Raw genomic sequence first — 15,741 nt, 5'->3', positions numbered from 1 at the left:
TTGTAAAATATGTCTACACCTCACTTTTTAAGAGCAAGTGTTTTAGCTCTATTTTTATACACTCATGACAGACTCAGGCTCTGTCTACTGTCACCCACTGACATTGCTTGTACAAAGTGACATTAAAGGATCTTATTTTCAACAAATCTCATGTCAAGGTGCATCCTACTAACAAGTTTGATGTGTTTATCCAAGGCCTGATTAATCTTATTACTATCTGCCACAGAGCTCCATTGTTGTCTAAAATCTATTAAAAATGCATAACCGAGCCACACTGTTGCACTGGGTGACATGTCACCAGTTTCCTGAAGAAATTACTGAGCCTTTTTAAAAAAAATGACACTGCTTCATATACAGTATGTGTACCCTTTTTAGAGGATTGTGTGGATGTTACATGGGAAATCGAACAACAAGAGGGTCTCAAACTTGTCCTTATATTTTTTTAAACCACTTCTTCTCAACAGTGTTGTTGAACCCTGCTGCTCTTCCAGCTGATAGCGCCTCTGTTTTGCGTATGCTCAGGTTGGGGTTTCGTCTTAGAAAACCCCAAAACCATTTATAGCCAGCCTTTTTCGTAATTTTACTGAAGCTTTTAATCCCCTTTTTCTCAGCAAACTGGTGGGCCAGTGTTCGAATGTTGTCCATCTCAGGGGGAATCTGTGTTTTCCTATGGTTGCAAACATCTCCCCCAGTTCTGCTTCATCCTCCACACGAATCAATGGCTTTCTTCCAATCATTTGATAGTAGTGACCATCACCTTTTGCCCTGTGCTAGAATGTTCCAGGCCCTGGTCAACAGCTTCAGTTTAGGGAACCCACCATCCTCAGCCATCTGTCTATACCCTTCTGCGGCTCCCCTCATCCTGTCCTGCCTCCACTGATTCAGTTTCCTCCCCTGATTCTTTGCCTGCCTCTCTCTCTCCGCGCCTGCCGTTCTCTCCCTGTCTTTTTTCTCTCCTTTGCCATTGTGATCTGAAATACATTCCACTGAATTAATCAACTACATGCATATAATTAAGTGGAAAGATTTTATTAAATTAATGTGAATATTTGAATATCTCTTTTGAAATTCATTGCTATCTTATAAACTCCCACATTTATCCCTAATATTTTCCCTGATGTTAACAAATCAAGGATACTCTTTTCATGCACACACACATACAACCACAAATAACAAATAAACCCTCATAGCATTTTAAGACACATGCAGCCAAAGCTAGTTATTGAATATAATTTGCCCTCCACCCTAAATATCTAAAATAATGCATTAGAAGACTAAAACCCTGTAAATAACCATTCTTATTGCACAATCCATGCCCCTCCACACATTTATGCCTGACTGTGGTACTTTTAGAACTGTCCCACATTAGGCAAATCATACTGTCCCACTTTGTGAACCATTTCATGAAGAGGGACAATGGAAAATTTTAATTGAAATAACAAACATAGAGTATATTTACACCATATTATAATATTTTTGATGAACAAACATATCATAAACACATCCTGATTAAAAAAAACTAGCATGATTTTTTTATTAATAAGGAATTTATACCCTTAAGTTTGTCTAAACACTACATCACTGACCTTTGGGTGGTCTTCACAAGGGGTGCTTCTTGTTTGAAGATTGCCTCACTCTAATCGATGACAACACATTTGAGAAGTCATGGAATTTTGATCACATAACATCCCAGCTTGTGTTAACCCATAGTTTTATTAACTTTCATTTGTTTGAAGAAGACCCAGACACACTAGAGCTTAGGTGTCCCACAATTCGGCAATTTACGATACTGAGTGCAGGTCCCTGCTCATATGTCCGCATTACTATATTATTCTTACTGTACATAACCTTTCCTTCACTCAGATTTGATCTATCTACACTCCAGAATTACAGGGGGCAGTAATGTAGGTGAATGCTGAATGATAACCACCCTTCAAAGAAGAAAAGTATTGTGGGACGACCGACCGCACAACTGACCAATCAGAATCCAGCAGTGTGCAAAGCAGGAAGTCCTAAAACCGAACATACAGGAGACACCAATTAATGAGGAGGATATCATTTGAACGTTTTAAACCGTTATTCAGAGGTAAATTATATTTTAGTATATATTGTACTTGCCAGATAGCGACAGAAAACCAGCCACTAAGATACAAGCTAACGTCAAACAGTATCTTGTAATTTTAACTTGTTTAAATTCTAGTCAATGCTAGTGTTACTTTCGCACCAAACTAAAATCTCTCAAATAAATACGGCTTCATATTGGTGGAGGAGGACACCCTAAAACGTTAAATACCGCCAGTATATTATGATGAGCAACCATTCTTGTATTCGGTGCCAAAAATAATGGTATCCGTTAAATTGAAAAGCAAATATTATTTAGGTTATGAAATGCATCAACTGTGGAAACTGCAATCTGCATCAGCTACCATAGCCAGCTGTAATAGATTATTACATTGTGATAATACGATATTACAGTAGCACCTCTTCATTAGATCTGAATAAATGTATTTACTATATGATTGAATGGGTTAAAGCTTCTGAAAAGTGCATTAAAATATGACTTTTTAAGTTAAATGATCAAATGATCATAAAAGGCTTTTGTTTTTCTCTCCTTTTTCTTCAAAGCTGATGAGATGGAAAACATGGTGACAGACAGCAGGGATGAACCACAGACAGACTTTATCTACTGTTTTGGAGCCAACACAGAGGTCCTTAAATTTGGCTCTTGTCAGTTATATTCTCGACACAAAATTCTTTTTCTTATCATTCCAGGTGAGTTGGATTAATATTCTGTGTTAATGATCATATAATTTGCCTTGTGGTGACCACTTGTTGGCTAAATGTGTAAAGAAGTGATCATTCATCCATTATGCTGTGTATGGTTTGTCAGACGGGAAAATTTGGCTGTGGCTGAGATTTTTACTCATTGGATAGCAAGAACCAATCATAGTTTCGTAAAGCACTTCCTCCATCCACTATGTGGCTGAAACAGAAGTTTGTGTATACAGTCCTCAAAATGGGACTTACTGTCATTGATAGAATTAAATAATTGTTCATGAAGGTGCATTCTTCTGTTTTTATTTGGAAAACCAGGAATAATTTCATTCTGAGAGAATCAGTTCTCTCAGAATGAAATTATTCCATGAATGCCTTTAGTTCGTCTTCTTTGTCTAGTACTACACCACTGAGCACCTGTGGCGTCATAAAAGAGATCCAGAGAGTTTGTTACTAAACATACAGTTGTTCTCAGTTTACGTTGATAGTAAACTTTTACTTTTCAGTACAATTATATTCAATTGATTTAACTTAACCATGTGTATTTAATGTTATGCTGAAACCGTTAACAAGTGTAGCAATTAAAACTAATTCATAATCTATTTATTGCTTTGAAGTAGGAATGTCCCCAGTTTTGTGTTTTGCAACTCTTTAACTGACCATCATGTAAAGTGAATCATTTGTCAGTCATCTGTTCCCATACTGTATCTTTATTCATCTTTGAATTAAACAGTTGTAGAAGTGTCAAGTAAATCAGTTGCGTCTGATGGAATTTCATTAATTACAGTGGTGAATTCCGGATCTCTGGGTTGTTAGCTACAAAATTTTAATAGAGAGTGAATACCATCAAACACCAGTACGATCATTATACCGTATATTCATAGGGTAACGGCAGGAGTACCATCATTTTAACTAAATATGCCTTTTTGAATGGTAGGGGTGTCTTGAGGAATTGTTCACATTACATCACTCACAGTGTAACAACATTGGCTCATAATAAGTAAATGTATGACAACAAATGAAGTGTGGAAACAGTAGAAACGTAGAAAACAATGTAAAATACAGTTATGTTTTCCTCTTCCATACAGGTAATCCTGGTATAGTGGGTTTCTACAGAACCTTCATGCAAACAGTTCATAGCATGTTTGGCTACCGTCACCCAGTATGGGCTGTGAGCCATGCTGGCCACTGTGTACCTCCAGACTCCATGGACATGGTAGAAGGTATTGATTATTCTCACGTTCTTTACACTTCAGAGTTTCTACACTGATCTAAGATAGAGGACTATAATATATAATGGGGAAAGGGTGGGTGTGGAAAGGTGGATGGAGTGGCTAAGGAGTATTTCATGGTAGTTGAATATGACAAACAATATCTGATTTAATGTACTTGAAAGAAAGTACACAGAAGTTGATTCTGTAACAAGATTCTGTATTTCAATTATATCCAAACATGTTATATAGAGGGAAATGTGCCACTCTGACATAGCTGAATTTGTTGACTCGGAAACAGACTATTAATGGCTCTAGGAAACTAAGCGTACTGCATTCGACACTGGTATGCACTAATGCTACTAGGGGTGGACAACAGGTCCAGACATAGACACCACAAGTTTTTGTTTTTTATTTCTTTTCTACAGATGCTTCCTTGGCAGCAGACGGCGATGTGTTTGGTCTGAACGCGCAGATTGAACACAAGCTAGCCTTCCTCAGGAAACATGTTCCAAGAGAAACCAGCCTGATCTTGGTTGGGCACTCCATCGGCTGCTACATTATTCTAGAGATGATTAAGAGAGATCCTGAACTCAAGGTTAATCATGATACCTCACAATTTATTAGAGCTGAAGCTCGTAATATTGATGATTTGTGACTACATTTTTTTTTCTTAATTACAATTTTGTTATATTACGCCAAATCACAATGTCGGTCTGACATCTCAAATGAGAGTGTGACACATAATAGAGAAGTTAGTGACATCTGTGGCTTCTTAAATAAATGTCTCAAAAGACAAGTCTGTCAGATGATGCTGTTAGAACCCCCCCATCTTGTCTCCATACTAAAAGGAAGCAGATTAAAGGACAAGAAAAACTGACCTTTTCTATTCAAGGGGTTTCCATAATTTACAAGTCCTTATCTCAGATTGACTCTTTTACCTTATGATTTGTCTGTCTAACATGATACAGATTCTGAAAGCTCTCATGCTGTTTCCTACCATTGAGCGCATGGCTCAGACCCCTCAGGGGAAGGTCATGACCCCTGTGCTGTGTCACATGCGTTATGTGGCCTACCTGCCTCTCTTCCTGCTTTCTCTGCTGCCTGACAGACTTAAAAGCAGCCTGATTGGACTGGTTTTTGGTGGCATTCACTCTCTGGATCTCACTGTAGTCCAACCTACTGTAGCTCTACTCAGTGGAGACTGTGCAGGTTGGTAAAGCTTTGTTGCTCACCTTGATTTATTTGATCTTAATATGTTTAATTTTTGTTGATAATGTGTTATGTACGTGTTGAAACAATAATGTTGATTTTAGAGCCATTTTACAGTTGTTTCTTTCTGGGTTTTATTATCTTGCTTTATCTGACACACCAAGGCAACATTCGGTCACCGTGGGCTGTAGGGCTGTCATTGGGGGTATATGGCTCTAGTCTAATTTCATCCACTTTCATTTCTCCTGACTTTTTTTCTCCAACTATTTTATTATTCTTCCACAAGCAAAACACCACAGACTAACAATGCCTTTTTAGTGTTACAGTGGCAGTTTTAAATTCTGATTTTGAGTTTATGTTATGATTGAGTTTTGATGTAACATTTTATTTTAAGAAGAATCCAAATGCCATTCACAAAAGTATTGGGACCCTTAACTTTGATATTTTGTAGCATACCCTTTTGAGGCCGTCACTGCAATCAAGCGCTTTTTGTAGATCTTAAGACTTTTCCTACTTCTGCCCATTCTTCTAGAGCAAACTGCTCCAATACTCTCAGGTTTGATGGGTGCCTTCTCCCAAGTGCGAGTTTCAGTTCTCGGACACTGGGCATTATGTTTAGCTCCAAAATGCCATGATAATCTTCTGATTTCATTGTGCCCTGAACAGATTCAAGGCCCCCTGTGCCAGACGCAACAAAGTTACCACATAACATAAATGAGCCTCCTCCATGTTTCACAGTGGGGATGATGCTCATCTCTTTGAAAGCTGGAATGTGAATGTAGAGCTGATGTTCCTTAGCAAACAGCTCAAATTTTGTTTGATCTGTCCAAAGGACATTCTCCCAGAAGTATTGTGGCTTGTGAACAGGAATTTTGCAAACTTAAGTCAGGCTTTTTTACGTTTCTCTTTCAAAAGCGGGGGCTTCCTGGGACATCTTTCATGGAGCCCACTTTGATTCAAAAAGTGACGTATGGTGCAACTGGACATTATTGTAACTTAATCTTGGAGGTCAGCTTTCATCTGTTTTGAAGTTTTCTTTGGCTCTTTTCCCACCATTTGAACCCTCTTGTTGAATCTTGGGTCAATTTTCTTCCTACTGCCATGTCCATGGAGGTTGGATATTGTCCCGTGACCTTACAATTCTTAATAATATTAGCAACTGAGGTCACAGGAACATCAAACTCCTTGGAGATGGTCTTGTAGCCTTTTCCCTAGACCATGCTTTGCAATTATTTCTTATCTCCTCAGACAACTCACTTTTCCTTCTCTTGTCCATGTTCAGTGTGGTGCACACAGTGATACCAAACAGAACAATGAGTACTTTTCTCCATTTAAATAGGCGGAATGACTGATTATAAGATTGAAAACACCTGTGATACAAAGGGAAGCCTGTAGTCTGATTGAAATGTCACTACAGTCCACTTGTTTATCACCACTTCTAATGGGTACCAATAATTTGGTCTGGGCCATTTTACAAGATCTTTGTAGAATAAGCAAGAATTCTTTCAACAGCTTCTTTGTTTTATTTTGTGGCAAACCAAATGCATGCAGGTATGCATGACAGAATACATCAGCCAGCTTTTTAATTGTTCAAAAACAATGAAAATGCTCTGTAAAGATAGCTGGAAAGGTTTGGAAAAGAAGGAATTAAGTTGAATTTTTATATCTTAGGGCTTGCTTTACACAGCAAATTGGATAACTGGATAAAAGAAACAAATTTTGATCAGAACATAAAAAAAAAACAATGGCCTGTGTCTATGCTCTTACTTTTTAATTGCCAGATCCCCACATCTGTGGTGCAATCTACAGGCCATATCTTTGAATATCTTTAGTACACATGAAATTAACATCTAAATTTAAGCAATGACAGAACAAATTCAATTGTCTCTCTCTTTATAGCCAATGCTATGTACATGGCTGGTCAGGAAATGAAGAAAGTTCTGGAACGAGACAACGTAACTATCAAGAAAAATCTTGAAAAGGTAAGAAAAGACATTCCTACATAATGCCATTGAGACAAGTCTCTATTTTAAATTCAGCATTTGATTGGATAAAGACAACATGAAACATTATAAAATATTGAGCGTAAATTATCCGTAAATGGTTCACTCATTAAATTATTTTTTCAGCTGTTAGTTTTATTCAATCTAAGTGAATTCCAGAGAATGGTGGTTAGGGCAGTTATATAGTAAACATTATATCTGTTTTATTTCCAGCTTATATTTTATTATGGAACTACAGACCACTGGTGCCCTGTACAGTATTATCTTGACATCAAGCAGGACTTCCCAGATGGAGATATCAGACTGTGTGGAAACGGGTTCCGGCATGCCTTCGTCCTCGATGCAGGAAGAGAAGTTGCCAGAATGGTGGTACAATGGATCCAGGGAGATTTGAGGACATGAGTTCTTTAATCTTTTCATGTAGTGATGACCATGATGACACTCAGTGTCCAGACCTGCCACCAATTTTCAGTGGCAAAGATGGATTTTAAAAAAAGCAGAGATCATGGAAATAAATTTAAAATAAATGTTTAGTGCGGGAAAGACATCAAATAGTAATTTTATATTTATATAATGATGTGATTCAGTTTGGGATTGGATGGAAAACTCCAATCTGACAGGACAGCTGATTTAAAGCGGTGGCACTCATGTAGAACTTTTTGCTATAAAAATGATACCAGACTCTGTGTAACAAATAAATGTATTCTATTAAATAACTAAATAGAGTGTTGTATTCAGCATCATCCTACAAAGATAAAGTAAGAAACAATCAAAGTCACTTCTGTAGCACTGTTGGTATGTGGCGAGTATGAATATTTAAATTCTTTTATGTTGCCATTTTGCACTTTTTTATTTTATGGTATTTGTATTTTATATTATTTCTGAATTCATGCATCTCATTGTAAGATGACTTACACAGCATATGAAATGTTGAAATTCATCATACATGCCCTTTATTTTTCACCTGTTGTATTTCATTGGCTGACATCTTTCATTGATACTGTTCTGTGAAACATCAGAGCTGCCTATGATTGTAATGAAATCTAACATAACATTTAGCAATGTGTCAATTGTAGGACTCAAAGCACATCTTGAAAAAATACAAACTAAATATACATAATACATACAGTATTGATAACTACAGAAATTGAAGCTTATGAACAAAGCAAGACTCAAACAAATAATTTTTTTAAAGAATTGATTAAACTAATTTCATTTCCAACTGGTTACTAGTGGACTAATACATATGACCTAACTTATGTATATTATTTTAATGATGAACTGTACTAGCTTGGAATTGAAACACTTTGTTTTTCCTTTGCAGACATTTTAACAACTAATTTGCCAGAGATTTGATGACAAGCGGTTTAATAAAGAAAGGAAATAAATATTGTGATTGCATGACCTATGGCTAGCCTTCTTAAATGTGATGTTAATATATTCCAAGTTATTTGTCATGTCTGCCAACTGTCAACCTTCTTTTAGACGATGAGACTATTCTTCTCTGCAGTTAACGCCCCTGAAAACTTGGTTTTAAAGACAAATTTTATAGACAAATTCTGTCCAACTAACAATCTGAGCAACCAACATTCTTTGTCCTAATGACATCCACAGCTGTCCACCACCATGTCCTCATACTGCTTATAGACCACATTGTTGCCCGAGGCAATGTAGAAAATGCTGATTTCACTGAGCTTGGAAGGGACACGGGAACTGGGTGTACTGTTATCTGGATTCACAGAGTTCATGAGGCACTGGATGACGGTGTAGTTGGTGGGCTCCAGGTGGGAGCGCAGGGGGGAAGTCGCAGACCCCATCGCAGTGTTGTGCCTTATAGCACCTTCGATGTGATCTTTAAAGATCACATGGAAGGGTTTACGACTGCAGTGGTTACTCTTACGTCAAGTTTTCCCTCCAGTTCCTCCAGCTGCTGCTCACTGCCCAATCCCACCAAATCACCAATTAGACAACGCTCTTTGGCGGTGCCGCCTGTTCTTCTTTTCATGTTTTGGACTAGGTTTGAGAGGCTTAGGGAGCTTAAATCCACTTCGCTCATTCTTCATCTTCTGCGTTATCTCTCTATGTGAGAAAGCCACCAGCAAAGCTTTGTGCTGCGGCAGCCTAGCATGGCGACCCAGCCCCAGGAGTAGTGGATCAGTCACTTTGTTGTTCAGTTCAGACAAGGCCACAAGGTAGTAGCAGGCTGGTGGTGGTTCTGTTGGATTCCTCAGATGGGCCTTCATGCTAGACCACACATCAGACACATCCCACCTGGGGAGACCGCCATCCAAAACCTCCACGGTTCTGGAGTTCAGGAACTGTCTCTGAAGCCCCCTCAGGGGAACAGGAGTACAGACAGATGTAAATTTCCTCTAGTTGTTAGGACAGTCGGGGTCTACTACAGGTTTCCTCAAGAAGATTTTCGTCAGCTCTGCCTCCACGAGCTCATCCATCTTGGACAGGCTTGACAAGTCAAACATGTAACGCTGAACGCTCTCACATGATGGAAGATCTGTGGAGGAAGAGGTAGGTAGGATATAGGTAGGATTTCAGAAATGCAGGGATTACAAGTTCAAATTTTTCCCCAACCCCCAAAAAAGGCTTTGACATTCTATCTAAAGAAGTCTATTCTTTGATCATTTGTATTTTCTGTAAATTTTATCTCCCAACATGATGGACTAAATTGATATTTCTAAAACATTTTTAAACTATGGGACTCCACTGTGGCTTTTTCCATGGAAAGCATGTTGGATTACTATGACAACTGGACAATGGAAACTGTCATATTGTTGGTTGCAGCAAAAGTGCAGCCAGTATTGAATGGGGTTTTGTAATGTGGTGATTCTGCTGTGTATTGCTTATTTTTGTCGTTTTTAATGTTTGAAAATGTAACATAAAATGTAATTAAACGTCAACTTGTTTCAACTTTGTTTCCATTTTGAAATGTAAATGTACACATCTCTGATAGAGCCACTTTGTGAACCTCTCATTTAAATGCTGTTTGAAAGCCTTCACCACAGTGGTGGTGACTTCAAACGCGCCCCATTGAGATTACATGTTAACCAGCAGTCATTTCCAAGCCAAGTCCAAGCTGCTGCCCTGCACTGCTAAAATCCTGATTTTATAACCACAGCGTGGTCTGACAAAAATCACCATACACATAAGTTGAAGACAACGGCTGTGCTGTGATTTCAGCTATATTAACTTGTAAAATGATCACTCAGAGAAAAGTTAGAAAGTTAGAAGCTCATTCACGTCTATGCAGCTGCCATGCGGTCAATTGAATTACAGGCATAGAGAGGTGTACCAGCATAGGGAAAGCCCGACCTCGCGCAGGGTAATACTGGCGACTCTCTTCTACAGAAAGTAGCTAAGGTGTGTCCAGAAAGTTGCTTGATTTGTCACTAGGTGCTTTTGTGAAAAAAAAAGTTGTTAAAACGGTGGGAAAAGTCGGTAAATCTAGCGACAAAGGCGCTAAATTGGCAACACTGCCTGTAACCCCCCTCATGAAGCAAAATTAACTGCGCCTATTATTTTGAAAGAGTAATGACCAATGGTGTAACTGCGCTCTGCTACGTGCCAGTTTAGCTTTGAATATGCTTTTTGTATTTTATGTAGTTCATACTGTTCTATAGAAAGGGATTACAGCTAAATTACGCTGTTGTCACAGGGACGATATTGTTAGGAATGACTTTCTGTTATATTGGCAGCTGTGGCTCAGGAAGTAGAGGGGATCATCATGTGTGAGTATGTGTGCGTATAGAAAGCGCTGTATGTAATGAAAAGCGCTGTATGTATATGTGTGTGAATGGGTGAATGTGGCATATAGTGCAAGGTGCTTTGAGTGCTCAATAAGACTACTAAAATGCAGTCCATTTAGAAGGAAAAACAAAGTGAAGGTTCATGTATTGTACACATTGTCTCCTCTTAATTTTAACCCTGGTACAACCTTGTTGTAAACGTAAAATGGCGTCAGAAGAAAAAACAATAAGTAGAATACCAGTTAAGACGAACATAACATACGGTGAGCTGAAAACTTAAAATAAGTTAACAACCACATAACTGTCTGTGGCAAATGCCTCTTCTACCGACAAATAACGAGAAGGAAAACTGTGATTGCATGACACCTGAATCAAAACAATGTGCATGTCACTCGGGTTCACCAGTGAAGGACCCTCCTGGCCTGCCTCGTCCAAATGGATTGTCAATCACTTCAGACCAGGCATGTGAACCAAACCAGACACGCCCCAAAACATACCCCTCTTTGAGGCCTAATATCTACTTAATTGTGGAATCATTTTCAAAAGGACCACCAGAACACTGATCAGAAAGGGTGAATTTAGCTAATGAAAAATGTACTGACTTTATATTTCATGAGAGAAGTTGAGGCTTTCTGAGGGGTATTCTATAGGAGCCAGAGATTTTTTTGGAGCCATCACCTACCCTGCACTGGATCAGATCAGAAACGGATGCTGATTTAGATGACAGTTCAGATGAAAGGAAGTGTAATTTCTCTAAAAACGAGCTTCCTTGCTTACGCTTTTCCTTGCATCCCTCCTTGCGGCTTTAGTGGAAAACAATGCCTTAAACAGACGTCTTTCATTTCTAAAATCACTTTTTGCAATTTAAGACTTGCTAGCTACTGCAACTACTAGTACCTTTTGCCAGGCATGCTTGAGTTAGCAGGAAGAGGCAAAGTTAGGTGACCTTTCAACTTTCTGGGTGGATTTTTTTTCTTAAGAATGTGGTCATGCTGTACGGATTGCATTTACACCTGACAGAGAGCTGAACGCAGTGCGACCCTGACCACCTCCAAATGTGTTCTGTTGTGATGTTTCTGTTGCGAAATGGGCGGCTCTATGAGCCGGTCCCCGTCTGAGAGCCGATTTCTTTTTTCTCCATATTTTTGAAAATGAATACAAGACAGAATAACAGGATGATCTTTTCGTCACACTGCTCGGCCATCTGCCCCCCATGCACTTACGGACCGTTTCGTTGATGTGCGTCAGAGAGTCAGATTTTTCTAGAATGGTTTGTTTTGGATAGTTTATTATTTATTTTATTATTCAATTTTATTTGATATGGACATCACAGTAACATTATAATTATAACATAGCTACAGTGCATCTGGTCCTTGTGCTTATCCACAAGGACCAGATGCACTTTGGTTTGTAGTGAAGCCCTATTTTTACAGCGTTCAATATAAATAAAATGTATAAATGTGTAGCATTAATGTTTTTACATTAATGTTTTTATACCAGACAATGTAAAAATTATGGTATTCTGGAAATTATAAGGTCTAGTATAATTACAATGAATAATTTCAGTGATATACATGAACACATACCAATCATAGGTCATAATATTGCAAAATTTGGCTGATTTATAAAAGTAAGAAATGGTACTAGATGAAGGGCTGTTTGGGAGATGAAAGAGATGGCTCTTACTGCTGAGCCAAATGATCTGGCTCACAAAAAAAAATCTCGAACTGCCATCACTATCGGTCTGGCTAATCTGATGGCATGTCAATTCCAAGGCATTATGAATGCATTTAAACCTACATTAACGTGTTTTTGCTTTATCAAGATGCAGACTGCATTTTAATGCAGGTGTATATAAGGTATAAGTATGCATCCTCACAAACTTACTTTAGTAGCAATAATGGATCAAACTCAGTATGTATGAATTTAGAAATTCCTCTCTTAAAAAAACAATCTTAAATCGCTTCAATTTTTGAATTTTTGAATTTCTTAAATTAAGACAAATTATCACAGAAAAAATGTTTACTAATGACAATAGTGCACTATACTAATGTATATGTACAGTGACAGCTTTTATTGCAACATTAACTCTGTAGCAATCTGTATTTAGATTTAACTTTAATGAGTGCAAGTTTAGCCATTTTTATAAATCACTCTAATTTGAATAACTTTATCATATAATCTTCATTTATATCTTAATTTCTTACATTTTGTAGGGCTATTTCCTTCAGTTTGGTATTCAGCAGTGAAAGAGAATCCGTTAGATTGAAGTCACATGACTGATTCATCCGTCTACATTTCACTGGCTATCACTGTATGTTTAGAACCATTTTCCTCAAATAAAAAGTCCTACTTAGCATCCAACATGTATGTAAACACATTCAAACATCCTTAAAACCAAACGCCAACATTTTGACCTTACACACTTTGTTTAGTTTCTGCTATAATGTGCTAGAGTACACAGTGGCAATCATGAATGCCACTGCACTACTTACAGACTTAACTATACACACATACTACATACAAACATCTACATGTATCTGATTCATTGAAACACCATGTTGTTTCCACTGGAGGAAATATTAAAACTCAAATTCCATTTTTTTTTACGGCTTGATTATTAAACGAAATGCAACAATTCTGGATTTTGCACAGATTTCCCCACATTTCAGGCTATTAGTTATTTTGGAACCTTTGCAAATGTGGGAATGTACACTAAAAGCCAATACAATATTTTAGCAGTTAGAACAATACCCACCCTACCCTGAACTTGACTATTCAGTGTGGTTGGTGCTAGAGGTTTGGTTTTGATGCCTTATTATGAATCATCTATTTATGAGCTCGGACAGACGGTGGGTGGACCTTGCTGGACATCCATTAACTACGCACCAGGCCTAAGTATTGAGAGCACATCTCACTGAGGTGGGTTCTTCTTTTTCTTTAATCAGGGTGACAAGTAATACAATATCATTGCAAAAGACGACTATGGTATCAAATACATATATCCCCTGCAGTGTCATATCTCTAAGTGAGTGTTACAGCAGGTAGTCTTTTTTTTCATCACTCTTCAGTATCAACAGAGTCACAGCTCCTACTCTTCCTCATCCTCTCACTCTCTCTATCTGCTGGTTCATTATGGTACCCGGCTAGCTGGCCTGCATCAGTCCTTGGTTTGATAAGAGGATGTTTCTGGAAAGCTCTGCCCAGGCCCCAGCACCTGTCTGACAGTCACATTCACTCTGGAAGTCTGCATGTATTTGGAGCACACCTCCCAGTCTTGCTTTGACATCCTCTCCACCACAGTGTTGTCCTGCAGGGATGAGGCCAGGCTGCAGCCTTCCATCTCTAAAATGGTATGTCCCTGCGGTGCTGGGACGATGCGTGGGACAGCATGGTAAAGGAGGCGGCTCTGTCCCGACATCACCATCACATCCCCATTGTGCATGTACATAGCAGTGGGGGGGTCCTGTCTGCATGTGCCTCCCAGGAGGAAGATGGCTGACTGCCCAAAACTATTACAAAAGACAAAAAGATTTACAGTGAAGGGGTTGGGATATTTTTCTGTAGTAAACCAGGCAATTACCATATTACAACTGCCTGAATTGCTGGTGCAGTAAAACAAATATCAAAACAAAACTGGCCTTGGCATTCTAAAACCTTAGATATGTCGAAGAATTCCTTTCTCTCAGAGTTGTTTACTCTAAGACTATTCTCCCCTCTCACCTAAATGACAGTAGTGGTCGGCTATGATCTAGTTCTGATTCGTCCACATGGATTCCTAGAGAGGAATCAGATCGGTAATAGTTGAGGATTCCAGCCTCTGCGTTGAATCCTGGGAACCCACAGGCAGCTGTTATTTGGAAGGACAGCAAGTGGAGATCAGTTGGAAAAGGAGTGTAATTTTTGGCACAGTAAGTCTGTGAATGGAATAACAGAGAAAACATTTGGACTATTACACAAAAAAAGAAATGTGAAGAGATGTTCTAACAGGCTGTGAATGGTTAAATAACACAACTTTCTTTCAATACATTTTTACAAACTTGTTCCCAGACAACCAGAAATCCTTCAAAACAACAAGACTTTTTGCCAAATCATCTTAAAAACTGTTAATGGACTGAACGAAAAGGTAAATTAAGTACACAATTTATGTGTCTAAATGTGTATAGACAATGGAAGTATTTATACATAATCTAGGTATTAAGAATAAAAGAGGAATGTTACAGTGGCCTGTGCCGCTATACTGGATATAGCTGACTTTTTCTTAAATTACACAACTCTATTTTTTCTTTTATAACTTTTAAAAATCCCTATGTTTATTCTGAAAGCCAGGGCTGTCAGACAGTAAGATAAAGAGAAAAAAAGAGTGAGAAATGCAAAAAAAAAAAAGAAAAAAGAAAAGGTCCCTGGCTTGACTTTAACCAGGCATAGTGTGGTTCATGGTTGTTATTTTAATCCCCTTGTTTCTGGAAAAAATCTTTACTTTGTATAGTGCAGCTATAATGTATATACATTTATAAATGTGACGATTGTCTAACAAAGTAGGGTGTGTTACTTACTTTGGAATCCCAGTTGTAATGATATCCCAGAGTGACCCAGCGCAGCCTCTCCAATAGACTCTTTTGTTCTCTCTTTCCAGAAGGAGGACAACTGTGGAGGGAATCAAACAAACAAAGAGCACACTTAAAGAGGCAGGCTGCTGGAAACCTGGACCAGTACACTGTCACTAAGCAAACCAAGCTTTCACCAAGGAACTTCCACCAAACCAAGCAAGAGTACAGC

The 15,741-nt window shown here is 38.4% G+C and overlaps 2 protein-coding genes across 2 annotated transcripts in view; one reads left to right on the top strand and one right to left on the bottom strand.

The window, feature by feature from the left end:
• Positions 1–1,988: 1,988 nt before the first annotated feature.
• Positions 1,989–10,095, top strand: ldah (lipid droplet associated hydrolase). Its single transcript, XM_040137885.1, has 7 exons — positions 1,989–2,086; positions 2,626–2,772; positions 3,864–3,998; positions 4,415–4,584; positions 4,958–5,198; positions 7,098–7,180; positions 7,415–10,095. Exons 1-7 carry the CDS (start codon positions 2,044–2,046, stop codon positions 7,601–7,603), a joined length of 1,008 nt encoding a protein of 335 aa, XP_039993819.1. The 5' UTR covers positions 1,989–2,043; the 3' UTR covers positions 7,604–10,095.
• A 2,300-nt stretch (positions 10,096–12,395) lies between these two features.
• alkbh1 (alkB homolog 1, histone H2A dioxygenase) overlaps positions 12,396–15,741 on the bottom strand; it is a 6,052-nt gene continuing 2,706 nt past the window's right edge. Inside the window, 4 exon segments of the mRNA XM_040137886.1 lie at positions 12,396–14,145; positions 14,147–14,474; positions 14,686–14,879; positions 15,519–15,609. Of these exon segments, the coding sequence (XP_039993820.1) occupies positions 14,023–14,145; positions 14,147–14,474; positions 14,686–14,879; positions 15,519–15,609 (736 nt within the window). The 3' untranslated portion in view covers positions 12,396–14,022.

This window comes from Xiphias gladius, chromosome 10, assembly GCF_016859285.1.
Source record: "Xiphias gladius isolate SHS-SW01 ecotype Sanya breed wild chromosome 10, ASM1685928v1, whole genome shotgun sequence".
NCBI classification, from domain to species: domain Eukaryota; kingdom Metazoa; phylum Chordata; class Actinopteri; order Istiophoriformes; family Xiphiidae; genus Xiphias; species Xiphias gladius.
The sequence above is the reverse complement of the archived record's forward strand: the minus strand, read 5'-3'. Positions and strand labels throughout refer to the sequence as shown.

Excerpts from the sequence above, each read along its gene's own strand:
- ldah (XM_040137885.1), top strand. The coding sequence starts at position 2,044 with ATGAGGAGGATATCATTTGAACGTTTTAAACCGTTATTCAGAG. Across the intron at positions 2,087-2,625 it reads TTTTAAACCGTTATTCAGAG|CTGATGAGATGGAAAACATG; the intron begins GTAAATTATATT and ends TTTTCTTCAAAG. Across the intron at positions 3,999-4,414 it reads CTCCATGGACATGGTAGAAG|ATGCTTCCTTGGCAGCAGAC; the intron begins GTATTGATTATT and ends TCTTTTCTACAG.